Source organism: Lacerta agilis, chromosome 3 (genome assembly GCF_009819535.1).
Source record: "Lacerta agilis isolate rLacAgi1 chromosome 3, rLacAgi1.pri, whole genome shotgun sequence".
Classification (NCBI taxonomy): domain Eukaryota; kingdom Metazoa; phylum Chordata; class Lepidosauria; order Squamata; family Lacertidae; genus Lacerta; species Lacerta agilis.
Window position 1 is genome coordinate 84034585 of NC_046314.1, and position 17754 is coordinate 84052338.

The 17754-nt window shown below is 42.1% G+C and overlaps 1 protein-coding gene across 1 annotated transcript in view; it reads right to left on the reverse strand.

Moving 5' to 3' along the window:
- The window catches only part of MOCS1 (molybdenum cofactor synthesis 1), a 29649-nt gene extending 12681 nt beyond the window's left edge, over nt 1-16968 (reverse strand). Inside the window, 4 exon segments of the mRNA XM_033144589.1 lie at nt 2392-2556; nt 3782-3949; nt 4454-4586; nt 16705-16968. Of these exon segments, the coding sequence (XP_033000480.1) occupies nt 2392-2556; nt 3782-3949; nt 4454-4586; nt 16705-16863 (625 nt within the window). The 5' untranslated portion in view covers nt 16864-16968.
- Between the last annotated feature and the right edge of the window lie 786 nt (nt 16969-17754).

Below are 17754 nucleotides of genomic sequence, written 5' to 3' on the forward strand. Positions count from 1 at the left end.
CATTTCATCTCTAAAGAACAGGCTGAAAACTGGAACAAGCTTGCCATTCAAAGTCTGGCTTCAGTTGTAGTTCATGTGACAGGCTCTGTTGAAGCAATATTAATCCTGTTTCCTGCCACTACTGCCAAATGGCTCAAATTGCCATTAAATTTTTTTCCCCTTCTTCTTCTAGCCAGTTTGGTGTAGTGGTTAGGAGCGGCAGACTCGTAATCTGGGGAACCGGGTTCGTGTCTGCACTCCTCCACATGCAGCTGCTGGGTGACCTTGGGCTAGTCACACTTCTCTGAAGTCTCTCAGCCCCACTCACCTCACAGAGTGTTTGTTGTGGGGGAGGAAGGGAAAGGAGAATGTTAGCCGCTTTGAGACTCCTTCGGGTAGTAAAAAGCGGGATATCAAATCCAAACTCTTCTTCTCTTCTTCTTCTTCTTCTAAGTAAAACCTTCCAAACTTATATCTGAAAAATCTGCTGTAATCACCCCACAGGAAAGTATGTGAACATTACTTCTAGGCTTCCACCCCAATTTTGCAGGACCATTTAAGCCTTACAAAAAGGAGCACATTCTTGGCACCTTTGGGGGGCAGGCGAGGGAATGTACTAATTTTCATTCGGTGCTGAGGCCCTACCATTATAATATGGGGGACAGAGTGTTTCTCACTTCTGTGAAGTAGCCCTAGAAAATAAGCCAACTGTATGATTTCTTGGCAAGGGTATTTTTGGGTCACATGTGCATGTTAGATTCTAGAATAGCCGTCACCAAGTTGGGATTTATAACCAGCTAAAGTATTTTTGTCCAGAATAACTTAGCTTTATCGGCTAATAATAAAACACCCTTATATTCAACAATGGCATTTTATTATTTTATCAACGATGGCCTTGAACATCCAATTGATTGATTTAGGTTTGAGCAGAGAACAGTTGTTGACATTTCAACAAGTGGCTTTCCCCCCATTAGCAGTATTATAATAAGCCTTTCAATTTAAGATACTGCATCTGCATTGAGGAAGCAATGGAAGGCATTACACACTCCATGTTCCGCAGACCCATTATGAAAATGCGCAGAATGTGTTCCTTGGTGCTTTATTCCTACAAGCATGAACACTGGTCAATTTCAGCAAAAGCACCTGAATTACGGCTAAGGCTGCTTCAAGATGCCAAGAAACATATTTAATGCATATGGAAAAAGGTAAAGGACCCCTGACAGTTATGTCCAGTCATGAACGACTGTAAATTGGATATCTGACATGCCATTAATTGATACTCCATACTAATGGGACTTGATTTTAATATTGGTTTTGGTTTCAGCTGCTATACTGAACTATGAACTACAAATGAAGCAACTGAACATCCTTATCTCAGTCTAGAATGCTCTTGTTTACAATCCATCCCTTTTTCACCTCTTACTAAGACAACACACCTTGCCTTAGGTCTCTATACCTGTATGTGTTCTCTTGACTTTCCACATCAATTCCATGTTTCCTGCTCTTGCCATTTAAGGCAGCCTTCTCCAACCTAATGCCCCCCAGATGTTTTGGACTAAAAGGGCTGATGGGATCTGTAGCATGAAAAACCTGGATGGCACTGAATTTGCAAAGTCATTTACAGTGGTGCCTCGCAAGACGAAAATAATTCGTTCTGCGAGTGTTGTCGTATAGCGAATTTTTCGTCTTGCGAAGCACCAACGGGAAAATAGCGGTTTGACAAAAAAAAAAATCCGTCTTGCGAGGCAAGCCCATTGACATTTTCTTCTTGCGAGACAGCCTTCCGCTAGCGAATGCCTTTCGTCTAGCGAGGCATTCGTCTAGCGAGGCATTCGTCTAGCGAGGCACCACTGTATGTTTCTCCTTGTTCTCTGTTCTTTGTGGGACTTTGCTTTTCTGTGAACTCCTTGGGGGTCTTCTTTGCCATTCCTTCTTTTAAATGGAACTATTTGTCAATCTTTAGCCAACTATTTATCAAGCTACCTGCCATAACCCCCCCTTTCTTAAAATAAAAATCAGCAGAGCCTTTCTGAAACCCACCAGTGTTCCACATTAAGCAATGCCAATTAACTACTTTTTACTATTCTTTTATAAAGCTCTTTCCTTTTTTCTTTTATCCCAATTTGCCCTGTCTAATGTAGATTACAAGCCTTCTCAGTTCTAGCATGCTGTCTCTGCTAAATAAGCAAAGTAGGAGTCACACAAACAGCAAGCACTCTGATGATTAATTCCTGAATATTCATCTCTATACAGTGGGCTGCAATGAAAAGAGAGTGAAAGAGATGGCAGAGATGGTCAGCCTTCGTTCCCCATTTGGCATCATCTTGTAATCAAACAGACACTTTGCAGGATATAACAATGGAAATGCTAAAAAACATTATGGTGGAAATCACAGCAAGCTTCCAGTTATACCTTTTCGACGGACAATGAATTCAAATTTTGCTGGGACCAAGGTGTCCAAACTGATGTTAATGGCATTCAGGCCAGCCTCCTTTAACCGGGGCAACAATCTGGCCAAGTTAATACCATTGGTCGTGACAGCAATGGTTTGCAACCCTTCTAGTTTGCGCATCTGAGCTGCGAAAACATAGTAAAGAAAAAGAATATTAACAAAACTAAGTAAGAATAAGAATAAGGTCAACGGGTATAAGACAAAACGAGGAACCCAGGGAGGGGGTGAAACAACTGTCAAGTGCTTGTATCATACCATTATTATTATTATTATTATTATTATTATTAATTTACTTTTATACTTATATTCATATTTTTATATTTATACCCCACCTCACACTGTGTGTCTTGCAAATGTAGCACTTGCAAAAAATAAATACAATAAGACTTTCAGACATTGGTTTCTTACAATGCACCACACTCTTAAATAAATATTTGGAAGCCAATTTCTGTACCCTAGTCTTCCTGGAAAGACAGCAACCATTTACCACCTTCATCCTGCTTATCACCCATGATCTTGGATGACACATAGGAAACTCTGTATTCCACATCGGATTTTTACTCCCATACTGGCCACCCTGACCAGCTGCATCCCTCTAGGGCCAAACCTGGCCCTCCAGCTGTTTTGGGACTACAATTCCCATCATCCCTGACTCCTGGTCCTGTTAGCTAGGGATGATGGGAGATGTAGTCCAAAAACAGCTGGAGGGCCAAGTTTGGCCACCACTGCTCTGGGGTCACAGGCAGTCTGCTCTCTGGTCCTTCTGCATGCACAGCTCAACCACCTTAGCTCCATTAGCCAAGGACATTTTAACTGTGGAGGAAAAGCACACATAAAGTAACACACAAACTGTGGTGTAGGGTTTCAGTGTCTGCAATTACATTGGCGGGACAACCACTGCACTGCAGAAAGTGGCTTGCACTTGACACTGCCATCGTACACTTTTCCTATGCAGAAGTTATATCTATTAAGGATTAATATAACATGCAAAGTAAAACTAAGAATGGGTAAAATGGAGTGTGCGCAAAAGATTCTGAAAGATGCTGTTTTCTTGGTAAGCAAATATTGCAGACCTATTTTCGCATAGTCAGGTATTTCATAATAGTGATACATATCTAACTTTCAGAAATGTCTGAAAATGAGAAAAAGAAATCCACTGAGATACAAAAGAAGAGGACAAAGCTGACAGAAGGGCTGTCATTCCATCCTTTTGTGTACAGCGAAGCTCCTACAGATCTGCCTGAATTTTCAAAGCACTGCGGGTAGCATCTTCCACACTGTTCTAAACCATGCTTTGTAAATGAGAGGATCCCATGAACATCGCATAACAAAACTATACAACGAGCATACCTATGATGTCAATCACATCAGGCCGAATGAGAGGCTCTCCTCCGGTCAATCGGATCTTGTCCACACCTTCCTTCACAAAGAGCCTAGCGAGGGTGATTATCTCCTGGGTGCTCAGCAGTTCAGATTTCGGAGTGAGCTGAACTCCCTCCTCTGGCATACAGTACTGACCTGAAACATGCAGCAAATGAACAAAATGCCAAAACAACAACAACAACAACAGACAAACAGACAGACATGTGTAACTATTGCTAAATAAGAATAGAACTGAAAGAAAGAAAAGTGTTTCATGAAGCAATGCTTCGCAGCAGATTCCAATTCCACGACCCAAGCTGCCCATTGTGGTTGCCACTTACATGTATTAACTGCCACAAAATAATAGTCAACAACACTAAAGCGGTTCTGGGGTGGCAACCCTGCTGCTATAAGTAATGTATGTAAGAAGAGTCCAACTATGCTGAAGACACGCCCAGTAAAACTACCTCATGAAAACACATCTTTAGGCTTCAGGAAACACGATCCTATTGCAGGGAAGGGGAACCTGCAGCTCTCTAGAACTTGCTGGAATACAACTCCCACCATGCCTGATCAGAAGCCGTTCTGGCTGGGGTTGACGGGAGCTGGAGTCTAACAATACTGCCCCACTCGTATCCTATTCAAACTTAAGGGACTTACACCTGAGGTTGCATTTCTCAGTCAAGGAGATCCTTAAGTAGTTATGCTGGCGACCAAAGCCATCAGTCAAGAACGCAGAGAATGGGGCAGCGTGTTCAGCTAGGAATCCTTTTCTTCTTGCACTTGTAATTTCCTGAGTTACAAACAAAATTACTTTCACATTTAATATAGATACGTTCAGGAAAACAACAAATTGGTAATTCTGATTCTTAGGGATGAGAGTCAAGTCAGGTACTTTTCTGTCCCGACTGCTTAAGGTAGCTGCATTTTAAGAGTCAGGCTGTTCTATGTGATTGTACACACCAAAGATAAAAGATCTAAACAAGATGCAGTTGATAATATAGCAAACTATGCAGCCAGAGGAGATTGTTCTTGCCCTCACTCTCTTCCAAATGACTGTGCTCAGCCAACAATATTAATATACTGAACATGCCTGTACTTGAAAAAGCAAACTGTTTTCAAGGTGCAAACAGTCCCCAAAACCAACTAAGGGACAATGGAAGAATGTGAGCGTGTCTTAGGCTGTAATAAATATTACACACATACCCACGAGTAAGCCTTACTGTCACAGTTGAGGGGAAAACCCTAAAGACATCCTAAGAAGGACTTGGTATGCTCAGTAGCTCCAAAATGCTGAATTTTTTGATTTTGGGGGGAAGGACTGACAGAAAACAAAGGGCAAAGGTTGGATGGCCATCTGTCATTGATGCTTTAGTTGAGATTCCTGCATTGCAGGGAATTGGACTAGATAACTCTCAGGGTTCCTTCCAACTCTACAATTCTATGACTAACTGGAACACTTAACAAGAACACCAAATACTTCATTAAATTAGGTCCCACATGCTACACTGGGTAGCAATCAGCACCATCCATCACTCCCGTGTTTAGGCAAAATCATAACATTGCTGGATTTATACTTAAAATATTTTCACTTGTCTAGATAGGCAGAAGAAACTGAAAATATAAAACCCTCTATGCTCTTCATAGCAAGGAACAGTTATCCTCTGTTCAAAGCGTATCTTTACTGTATTCAGAAAGGAAACGTTTCAGCTCTGACAGCATGAGAAGCAAGAGGGGACATCAAGGTATTAATTAATTAATGTGGCCATTTTGATTTACTGGCAGCTGTTAGGTTTACTACAACATGCTTGGCAAAGCAATTAAAAACAACCCAAAATTAATCGTTATGTAATCTCCCACTCAACTATTGGGCAATCAGCTTTAGCTTTTTTACTAGCACAGGTTATTAAAGACAAACATCTTCCAGAGAACAGCAGACTGAAAAGAGAAGCTGTTTTAAATGAGGCAAACGTTTTGGAAACCTAGCAACAAGACTAAAAATCCTAGGTACATACACAACTATTTGGGTTAGTCCAACTGTGTTTATTTGAATTTCCAAATATTTCCAAATGCATCTGCATCTGAATTTATTTTTAAAAAAATCTTCTATAAACACATATGTTTTAAAACCTCTAATGCTACAGAAGTGAAACAGAGATAAATGGATTAAAATGTTTATGTCATTATTAGTACATTATATCAGTATATAACCAACATTCATTACTTGTAGCCCAAGCTCTCTTTTCATATACGACTCAACCAGCTTTCAACTGTCCAGTCTTTATACTTTCCATGTTTCCTTAACCTTACTGTCAATGTAACAATTGCCTCATGCCCCCATATTTTTCCCCCCTTTCAAGTGCTATATTCCAAATAATGGGAGTCATTCCACCAAGTCTCAGTTAGACCTACAAGTTGAAATGATCTTCCTCTACTAACAGTTCATCTCACTGAATCCCGACCCTGCACATTAGTGCTAAATGTTCCTCCCAAAGGAATTCAGCATAGCTCCATGGAAATTGTTCTGTCAGAATACACTTTTCAACTTCCCAGGCAGAACGACGCCCCCTTCCCTCCGAGCACTATTTGGGGGTTCTCCTGACAACCCCAAGCCTATTTTAAGGGGCATGCAGGGAAAGGAGAAGAAGTCCATTGCGCAAGTGGAAGTCCTTACACAGGTTTCTGAAAGGAGGTCTCACTAGCTGAATCTTGTGAACCTGTGAACTGTACCCTAGGAAACTCCATCTCATTTAGGAATTACAGAGCATTATCCTCTTCAAATTGAAATTACAGAAGCATTTTTTTTAAATAATAGGCCAGTACCAGAAAACATGTTAGCCTTTGAACTGCCAAGTGCTGTGTTTTCTCAGCATTGTCCCTTTGAAAAGTTCCTCTGAGTTTGAAACCTTTATCCCAGGTGAAATAAGTGTTTTCATGTTACCAGTTGAAATTTGTGAAGGAGGTAATTACAAGCTCAATTTGTCTCGACATTAATGCAGTATTCTGGACTGGCATTTAATAGCATCCTAGAATTAAAAGCCCTCAGTTATTGCCACATGCTCTGCAAATAATTTCTTGCTTTAAACTAAAACCTATTCACGAAAGATGGCACACTACATTTCCATACCTCTCCCTCCACTACCGCACCTCAGTGGCGAGAAAGAAAAACTTATTTCTCAGCTGTCATTCAGCAAATCAGTATTACTTTTCTTTAGAATAACTACAGTTATGCCTGATTTTCAGTGACAGGTATTACATTCCTATCCATCAAGCACTTTTCCTTCCGAAATCTCAAATTATTGTCCTCAAACTGCCAATTCTACAATGAAGACAGCTACTAACCTTGGCCAAAACATTTGGAGTGATTTAAGTGATTGCAAGTGTGTGTGTGTGTTTTCCCATGGGACACATCACGTTACAGATTACACAATATGGAGAACACAATGTCAAAGGTCTGAATGAATGGCCACAGTGACCTCTTGAATCATTTATTAATGTTGTTTCTCATGCTGTTGCTTTTTAGATGGAAATCGGATGTAGCACAAAGAAAATGGCAAACCACACAGGATAGGCTTCAGAACAGAGGGCTGCTTCTCCAGTTTCAGTTTAAATAAACAAAGAGGAAGTCTGTATATCTACGTTTTATTCTATTTCATGGCATCCCCCTTCTAAATGTTAAACAGTACTCCTGTTTCATCCCAATCATCTAGACATTCCTCTTTCAACAAGGCTTCCAGAACCTTTATGCCAGTTGTTATCTGATTTGGGGTTTTAGTAGATTTTATGAATATGTCATTGTTTTAAACAGTATGTGTGTGTGTACACACTCTTTTATATGTGTTACTAGATTGTAAAGTGTTTCAGCATACTTCATGGGAAGTGATTCAGAAATGGAGTAAATAAAAATAAATAGTTGCTAGGTATTTTGACAGCCAAGAAGCAAATGAGGATGGATTGCTGCCATTGCGCCAGAAGCGGTTTAGTCATGCTGGCCACGACCCAGAAAGCTGTCTGTGGACAAACGTCGGCTCCCTCGGCCTGAAAGCGAGATGAACGCCGCAACCCCCTAGTCGTCTTTGACCAGACTTAACTGTCCAGGGGTCCTTTACCTTTTTTTACAGTGTGGGATCCAATGTCAGATAAGAATACCTTTGCTCACAAAATGAATTTCCACTACAACAGAGGTCTGTTAATTCAATTCAACTCAGTTCATCCAGGCACAGAAAAGAAAGTCAGCTAGATCACCAGTACCCCAAAAGGAAGAGGTTGTGTATCCTAGTGGAGGTGGAACCCCCTCCACCTACCACACAGGGGATCCTCTTTATCATCCAGTCATCTGCATGGGGTGGGAGTTTCCTCTCCACCCAAGATTTTTTTGGGGCGGGGGTACAGCTTCATTACAACACAAGGGAAGACACCCAGGTATGTGACATTTACCCCAGAGATTCTGAAATAAGAGGGGCAAAACTGAATCACGTTCATCTGCAGAGCTCTTTCTCCTGGCAATTCCCGTACAACACCCTCTTGCCTTTCTGAAATTGTGTTCACAGATCTTGCATAAGTGGTGTCATGACTGTCCCAGAGGCAGTGATAGTGACAGAATGCCTAATGGATACTATATAATATATAATATGGTCACATCCACACTCTACCTTTAAAGCATGATTATACCACTTCAACAATAATGAAGAATCCCAGCAAATTGTTACAGGTGTTGGGAACTGTAGCTCTGTGAGGTCAGCACCCTTAAACTACAATTCCCAGGATTCTCTATGAATTCGGTTAAATCAGAATTACAGTACTTTAAATGCATAGTGTAGTTATGACAAGCTAGTATACTTTGATTTCGCTAGACAAAGTATACAACTGCAATGAAATTAACAGTCTGTTTCCACTTCCTCCCAGCAGAATAGCCCGGCAGACAGGTACCAGTACATTCTGTATGTTTATCGGGTTATTTTATTTCTCTTAACACCCATGTCGGATGGAAAACTTTGCTTTGAGGATTTACTATCTCAGTGATTCTGTTACTGAGTAATACAAAATAAAGGAATATGCTATTCCCTGTTGCTCTCTCCCATTGTCTGTCATATTTTGTTCGCCTGAAAGCTGGGGGTCATGCCTGCAAAAGCTTAAGCCCACATACAAGAATCCTGAAAATCTACCTTAAAATACTGCCTACCTTCAAACAACCTCAGGCAAGAGCATTTTTAAAAAGTGAACCAGCCACTCTAAAGCAGCTTATCTGTAGACTCTGAAGGTTCACATGGATATACTATTTCAGCTTTAAGCTCTGGTGGGTCTTCACTTGACTGTGTGACAGCTGTCAGCTTGCCAGATACTAGTAAATCTTGTTAACTCGAGCGCTGACAGCCCTAAACTGAATAACAGAATCACAGAATTGTAGAGATGGAAGGGATCCTGAGGATCATCTAGTCCAACCCCCTGCAAAGCAGACACGTGCAGCTGTCTTTCTTGACTTCACCCTCCAAATAATGTAACGATTATTTATTTATCATTCCATCAAAAAGTGCAACAAAAAAACACACGTGGGCAGAACCTCAAAGGGGATAATTAAATCAAAAGGCCATGCTGTTCCAATCATAACAAGTGTAATGGATTTATACTGCGGGATGGTAGACTTTGATGTTAAAAGAACACGGGTCGAATGAAAAGTTTGGTTTTATATGCTCCCCCCACCTCTGGCCTCAAGGAAGAAACAAGGTTTTGCTGATACGTCAGAATGAAGGAAACTGGTTTAGCATCAGTTTCTTATAACAAGCCGGGATCATACCCCCGTTTCAAATACAGTACTGCACTGAACTGTAACCACCATTTAAGAAAACCACAGTTCTTCAATTTCAGATGTAATAAGGAACTGTGGTTTGTTCAAGAGCGGAAATAAAAGCTTCCTGTCTTGCAGCCACACAAGATAAAGGGCACAAAAGGCAAGGAAGTGTGAGAGTTAATAAATTAACCTGTAACAGAAATAAAGATGTTTGCTGATTAAGATATTTTGTTGTCAGGAAAGTGATGTCTATGTGCCAGAAATCCATAACCTATCACAAGCCTAGATGACTTAGAACCCCCAGTTTCAGGAGGGGTGGTGGTTAAGATGTCTAATGTGACAGGATGAATTCAATAATTTTGTGCCAGTTCTGAATATTCTCAACGCTTTCCATTTTTACAGCTATAAAGAAGTGCTAACTTTATTCTTCAGCAGAAGCCGTGAGGAGCTAGAATTATTTTTTAAGCAGTTACAAGTCAGCTACTCTGCAGCTCCGAACACTGCCTCGCAAATCAATTGGCCCATTTAAAGAAATCTCACCATTTACAGATTACCAAACTTTAAAGATTATTGAACCATTAAAAGAGTAACATCACATATTCTTAGATACAGAGCTAAGTTGTTCTATTTTTTTTAAAAAAAGTTTGCACCCACAAAGCTAAAGTGTGAATATGACAAAGAGATGTTGGAAAACACTTGGTAACAAATCCTGGTTTGTTGCTGTAGCGTGTGTGAAACAGAGCCAAAGCAAATTATTAGGATCAGTAAACGCAGCTGTTATGTAAAGGACACGAATTCCACAGTACCATGTTCAAATAACTCTTTTGAGGTTCCCAAGCCATTAGGATTTCACAACTCTTAACACTTTCCTTACATTGACAGTAATAAGAAATAGGGAAGTTTCCTGCTCTTTTGACACATCTACATCACTGCAACCTTACCTTTTCATAACCATGTTTTCCAAAAACCATGTTTTATTTTGTTTGGTTTTTTTAAAATCAACTCAGGTGGCTGAGTGTCAAAAAAACTGGAGCCAAATGAGCCTACTGCCAGGGGTGGGGGAGGGAGAGTGGCATATCAGAATGCTTGGAGGAACTCTAAAGTATCCAGAAATACAAAACATTTTTTTTAAAAAAAATTCAGGACCAAAAGTCCTTAAACCTCATCCCATGGAACATATTCACTGGCATCCTGAAGACATTAAATGTTTTCAGTTGGGGGGCAGGGCACCCAGATAGATAACATTGTGAGTAGGCGGAAGGAAGAATGTGTCTGTATCCTGGAGGCAGGCATAAAAGCACAAATGGTACCCTGGACAGGTCCCACTTGTGATTTTGCTGTTTTCAATGCCCTGAAACTCTTTAAGGATATTTAGAGAGGCACACGTCTCGTTAAAAGTTCAAGGATACTGAACGTGAGGCTAAAACAAACACTTCAACCTATGCTCAAAGCTCCGGTATTATCAAGGTGCCCAGACACAGAGAACAGATATGTGCATGTGCGCACACACCATTTCATGGTAAGTTGTATTATGTGTAGAAAAGTGACATAAAGCATTACATCTCAAGTTGCATATAATCCTGAGAGAGCATGCTAAACCACTAAAGATGCTAAACCACTAAATAGTGTTTAGTGGAAAGTCTCCAGTTTATCTCATCCATAAACTATAGTTTGGTATAGATGCAACGCTGCCATGGTTAAGGAACTGGATGCATCTCATGAGCTTGTGTGTTCCGCCCTCTACCCTCTCATTATGCCTCCATTTCTATTTTAGAGCTAACTACAGCTGGCAGGTGGCGCTGTGGGGACGTGGGTGGTGCTGTGGGACGCGGGTGGCACTGTGGGTTAAACCACAGAGCCTAGGGCTTGCCGATCAGAAGGTCGGCGGTTCGAATCCCCACGACAGGGTGAGCTCCCATTGCTCAGTCCCAGCTCCTGCCAACCTAGCAGTTCTAAAGCATGTCAAAGTGCAAGTAGATAAATAGGAACCGCTCCAGCGGGAAGGTAAACGGCGTTTGCGTGCGCTGCTCTGGTTCACCAGAAGCAGTTTAGTCATGCTGGCCTCATGACCTGGAAGTTGTACGCCGGCTCCCTCGGCCAATGAAGCGAAATGAGCGGCGCAACCCCAGAGTCATCCACAACTGGACCTAATGGTCCCTTTACCCTTTACCTTTACAGCTGGCATTACACCTACACTAACGTTTTTGTTAATTATAGTAAGAAGCAGATTTACAGACTGTGGCTTGGGCTCAATATGGCTAGCAAAAACACCAGGGCAGATGTAACACACACAAGATTAAGTTTCAAACTTTATGTGGGGAAGTGCTCCTTAAAATACATTATTTACAATCTTGCATCCACTGTGTTAATGCTGGACTATTGAGAAGTAAAGACTGCAACATATCACGTGAATGGAAGGGACACAACAGACACACAGAGAAATACAGGGCGTTTACTTCTCATTTCTTTGTGGTGTACAGACATTCTGCCACTGTAACATTATGTCATCTCTTTCTTAGCCTGGGGCCACTTGCTTTTAAACTAGTTTCAATGTGATTTACAAGTTGATCGTGAAAAACAGGTCTGAGGCCAAGCTGAAACAATACAGTAGTTTTCTGCAGAAACAGCAAAATGCCCACCATTACTACTGGCAGTGAAAGGTACTGCATAACACACAGTCTGATGGTCCAACTACTACTTTTTCATTTCTTACCAAGGCCAACATTTTTGGTCACCACTGATCCTGCCCCTCTCCTAATTCAGAGGAGAGGCAAGATCTTGTTTGGAATTGAAAGGGCAAGAATCCACTCATTTCTCATCCAAACAAAATATGTGCTCAGGGGTGTAGCAAGGGGGGCGTAGGGGGCGGACCGACCCATGTTCCATAATGGAGTGGGTGACAAATTATCAAGGAACAATTACTGCCCTACTAGGGCAGTTCATAAAAAAAACTTTAAAAAAAAATGCCTGCTCCAAAGGTCTTATCTTACTATACTAGGGCTCATATAGTTATATATGAAATTTCATGCATATCAGTTAATATCTTGACCCTCCTCCACCAAAATAGCTGTTTACTTGGCTGTTTTCCTATGTCCTGAAGGCTGAAATTTCAGTTCAGTGGAGCACTTACTGTTCCCAACCCTAACCCTGTGAAAAGCCATCTAATTAGACTTTAATTTGATTTTGAGATGTTTTCAGGAGGTAATTTAATTATTGTTTGATTTTATACCAATGTTATATATCTGATGTTAGCCACCCTGAGCACTGACTTCAGCCGGGGAGGGCGGGATATAAATAAAAGTTTTTATTATTATTATTACTTGTTATTATTCCTTTGTAAGAAAATATGAAATAATGTAAAACCATTTTTGTGGGGGGGGGGAATCAATGCGGGCTGACAAGAAATTTTCCACACCGGGTACCACCTGGACCCAGAGCAAAGGGGGGGTGGTTGGCTCCCTAACCTTAAAAACATTCCTGAGGTTAGGGAGCCAAAGCTAGCACTTAAATGTGCAAAACCAAATGTGATACTGCTGACTGGAGGCACATCCTGCCTCCTACCCTCAGTGTCCTCAGTTTTGAAGGGCATATTTTGCCCTCCTACAACAGTTTAGATTGCTGTATTTTGTTTTACTTTGACCCACACAGGTTGTGGCACAACAATTTACTGTATTGACCCGAATATAAGCCACAGTTTTTTCCCAAATTTTGACAGTGAAAAGTTAAAATGCGGCTTATATTCATGGCCTTATGTCGCTGGCAAAGTGGCACGGCTCCCCCCCCTCCAGGAAGCAACCCGGCAGCGCAGGGCAACGGTACGCCACTCGTAGCTCCCAAGCCACCCTCGGGGGGAAGGCCACCAGCAAAGCAGTATGGCTCCCCCCCAGGAAGCAGCCCGGGATTTTTCTCCCCCCCTTTAAATTTAAAGGTGCAGCTTATTTGTGGGTGCGTCTTATATTCGGGCCAATACGGTAATATGAAACCTGATCCTCGCAGCCTATTTTAGTTTCCTGATAATGCCAACATGTGGAAGAACTCTGGAAACTGTCGTTCATGTGTGCATGCATTAAAGTATGGGGAAAAGAATTAAATTATCCCCTTTATTTCCCTTTATTAGGTTAGTTAGAACTATCAACACACAAGTCCCATTCCTTCTGGACATGTGAAATGAAACCGCAGCTTTACGTATAAATAAGCTACTAGAGAAAGTCAGTTTCCAAGAACAACCTACTCAGCTTTCTGAGGGAGATAAATTTAGTGCCTTTCCAACCTTCTGCCAGGAGGTATCTCAGAAGCTTCATACATGTGTTTATGCACACAGTGTATAGGAATGATTGCTGTAGTGGCATTTTTGGGAAGGATTAGAAGTTGTCAAAGTCACGGTTAGGATACCATTACAGAACCAAACCAAAATAGAAGCAGAAAAACAAAACAAAAAAGTTGGTCTGTATGAATTAAAGTTATCTAAACAAAAATTATTACCATGAATTACACATAGCATATATTCAAAGTGTAAATTTAGCTGAGTTATCTCTCTGCCTGATATTCTGAATAGCTATTTGGTAACTTTCAACAATAAGTTTGTTTTCATGCCACAAAGTGGATGGCTCCAATATCCAATCACGATATTCTGATGTGAGAAAAATATTCATAGAGGCTGCACATAAATACTTCCCCCCTCTGACACACACACACAGTTTTATGGCACATATTGTTGAAAAGACTACCTAATGAATTTTAGCATGGCACCCAATATAGACTCCCAGGTTCATGGAAAAGTAGATCCTCTATTTCTTATTGAATGTCCCATAAACAATCAATCCATACATTTTATTGGAGGAACTTTTTGACCCTGACTATTATAAGACCAATGAAATTACATTATCACTGTGTTTACATTGATTAATGTTTAACTCATTCATCGATAGGTCATTTATATGCTATGATAACCTACTGTAATAGCTAATTTAACTTAACATTTTCAGTACTGAAAAAGAAAAAGAAAAAAGTCACTCTGAATCTAATGCAGCTCACTTTTAGGTAAGTGGATACACTTTGTCAGTTCCACTGAAGATATTGTGAGTGATGTACAGTAAAAGATTGCCTTGCCTTGACCATTAGTAGTATATAAATAACCAAACATTTTTCTGCATTAACTTATTGTTTTTTCCTTTCTACACTTCAACCTAGACAGCTCTAAGCTAGAAATGTGTGCTTTGCACTTTTTCTAGAACATTTGGTTAAGTGCTGACAAAGTAAAAGATAATATAGTATAACATGTAATCACTTGCTTTTAATAATCCTCCAGTTCTTTCTTCTTATCTGTACATGCAATCCAGATTACCAGTGCTAACCTGTTGGGGTTAACATTGTTCTGTCTCCAAACCTATTCTGAATGGCGAAACTTAACTTTTCAGGTAGAATGGTGGAAGGGTCTCCCTCAGAAGGTGGTGGTCTGTCCTTCATTGGATATTTTTAAGTAGAGTTTGGATGGCAATCAGTCCTGAATGTTTTAGCTGAGATTCCAGCACTGCAGGGGGTTGGACTAGATGACCCTTGAGGTCCCTTCTGTAGTTAATTGCTAGCAATAAACAAACAAGGAATAGCAATGTAGATGAGGGGAGAAAGCTGTTATAGCAGCGCATATTAAATTATCATTATCATTATTTTATTATTGCAGGAAGAAATTAATGTAAAAGTAGTAAGGAGACGACGGGGTTTAAAAAAATGGCACGAGGGTTACAGAAATTGCGTGTGAAATAAGAGAAGAAATTACAGGAGATGGGCAGAATTTACTTGGAGATGTACGGGTGGAAAGAGAAATATATATATAAGAGAAAGTGTTTCTACTTAACAGCCTCTGGATGTGCATACTCTGCCTTCAAAGAGGAAGTTGTCAGTACTTCCAGAGCAAGTATTTGTACAGTACTTGGAGGAAAGCTGAGCTATGGAACTCCTTGCTGTAAGGAAAATGTTGTGGCAGAGAATTTAGCAATTCCCCAAAATGGATTAGATATCAGCAGAAAGTGATGTCACTAATTATCAGTGGATTATGACAAACTGTCTCCTTCTGCCACAGTTTTGTGATTGACTCTGTCCCTGCACCACCATTTTGTGACTGTTAATTTTCATCCATTTTCAGAGGGCTGGGGGAGAGGGTGTGTGTGTGTGAAGTTTAAGAACCCTTGTTCCAGAATACTTACACAACATTTCACTGTGCCGTAAATTGTACACAGAAATCATCCAGGGGCTTTTTAACTGCAGACTTCCCTTATCCAACATACATTGGTAGAATTACAGTTGGAAGAGACCTCAAAGTTCATCTAGTCCAATCCCCCAATAAGGCAGGAAATGTTCTGCTACAGCATTGCTGATAGGACGCCATCTGGCCTCTGATTAAAAATGAGGGACTTCATCCTAGGAAAGGGTTTATTGCATTTGGAACCTGTTGTTTCGGGTCTGACCCCTTCGCTGCCTCCCTCCCCCAAAAGACAGCGTTTATTTCTTGCCTCTGTGTTCTCATGCTGCATCTTAACCCTGCCCTCTCCAGGCTCAGTATACCCAACTCCTTCACCATTTCATAAAAAGAAAAGAAAAACCACTTCCCACCACCACGCCATCCATGCACGCTAGGCAAGAACTGGGCGCTTGTAAGACAACCTGTTCAGGTGAACATTCATCCCGATTTCGTTGGCGGGCAGATCACACGCCGCTCCGCCCTGCCTTCCCCTTTCTGTTTATTGCAACAGCAACAACAACAAAAAAGTCCGATCCGTGGGGCTTGCTGCGCCAGACCTCTCCCACCAACAACTTGAAATTGCGCAACTTGAAATGCGGCGGCGGCGGCGCCTGCCTGGATCCCACCTGCCCACAGCCTAGAAGAAGCGCCCAGGTGAGGAAAATCACACACAGGGACACTGACTGAAGGGGGGAAAGAAGCTCCCCTCGACCTACTCCCGAGTAAACACACTTAGCGCCGCAGTCACCCCCCACTTACCTGGGTGTAAGCGAGGCCCGCACTGAATGCAGCAGGGCTTATATCTGAAGGAGACCCTGATAGGGTTGAGCTATGCTGCATATCCCCTTTCACCCACCTGCCCCGGCCCCCCTCCGCTCTCCTCACCTCCGCAGAGGCTGAAGGCACCGCGAGTGCCTGCTGCTGCCGCGCCGGCACCCCAGAGCGGCAGCCACGGCCAAGCGGGGCTCGGAAGGCCCCTGGCAGCTGCAGCAGCAGACACCGGCGCGCTCGCTGAGCCCTGGCGACGCCTAAGGCAGCTGCCATGGCTCCTGCCAAGCCGAACTCGCAGCAGCAGCCGCTGTTTCCCCCGCTCGCTCCGGCACCAAACTCAGAAAGATACACACACACACACAGCTGCGCCGACCAGCCGGCCCGGGGACGTCGGAGCCCGCAGCCAATAGCGACCCAGGACGCCTCGATAGGCATGCTGGGATTTGTAGTTGATTCAATGCGAGCTGCCTCATAAACTCTTCCCCAGTTGACGCGGAAGTGCTTGAGCCCGGCGGAGTCGGGTGCGAGTCTGAAAGTCCCAGCAAGAGATTCTAGAAAGGGAGAGTTTTCTGCAGAGGCGGGCTTCTGGTTTCTGAGAGAGAGAGAGAGAGAGAGAGAGAGAAAGGGGCCTTCGTGAACTTAACTGATTTGTGTCTGGGTTTTTTTTAACTGCACTCCATATATTATAAATCCAGGGCTCTGCTGAGCAGAATGAGCAAGCAGTAATAATATTGTTGCACGCCATCCCTGTCTCTGAGCGGGGTGAGATTCCAGGGCTCCCTTTGGAAACGAGGCACAACGGAGACGCAGTGGTGTCTGTGATATTCCTGAGCCTCTTGATGGAGGGGGCTCCCGCCATTACACCCCAAGAGGCTCCTTAGATTCGAACTGCCAGCCCACATCGCTCTGACCCGCCACTTTCTCCAACTTGCAAACTGCTTGGAAATGCATCTGTTTTTCCCCTCTTGGTTAGGCCTACATCAGGTGAATTACAATCCTGCAACTCTGACTACCCAACTTTCTGGGTGCCCCAGTCTTGCTGATGTTAGCTTTCTTAATGGGTCATCGCCCCTCCCTTTGTTCTTTTTTGATAGCCCATCTCTCTAGGTGATTATGGCATCAGAAAAGCAGACCATCTTATATTTCAACATGGTTTATATTTTA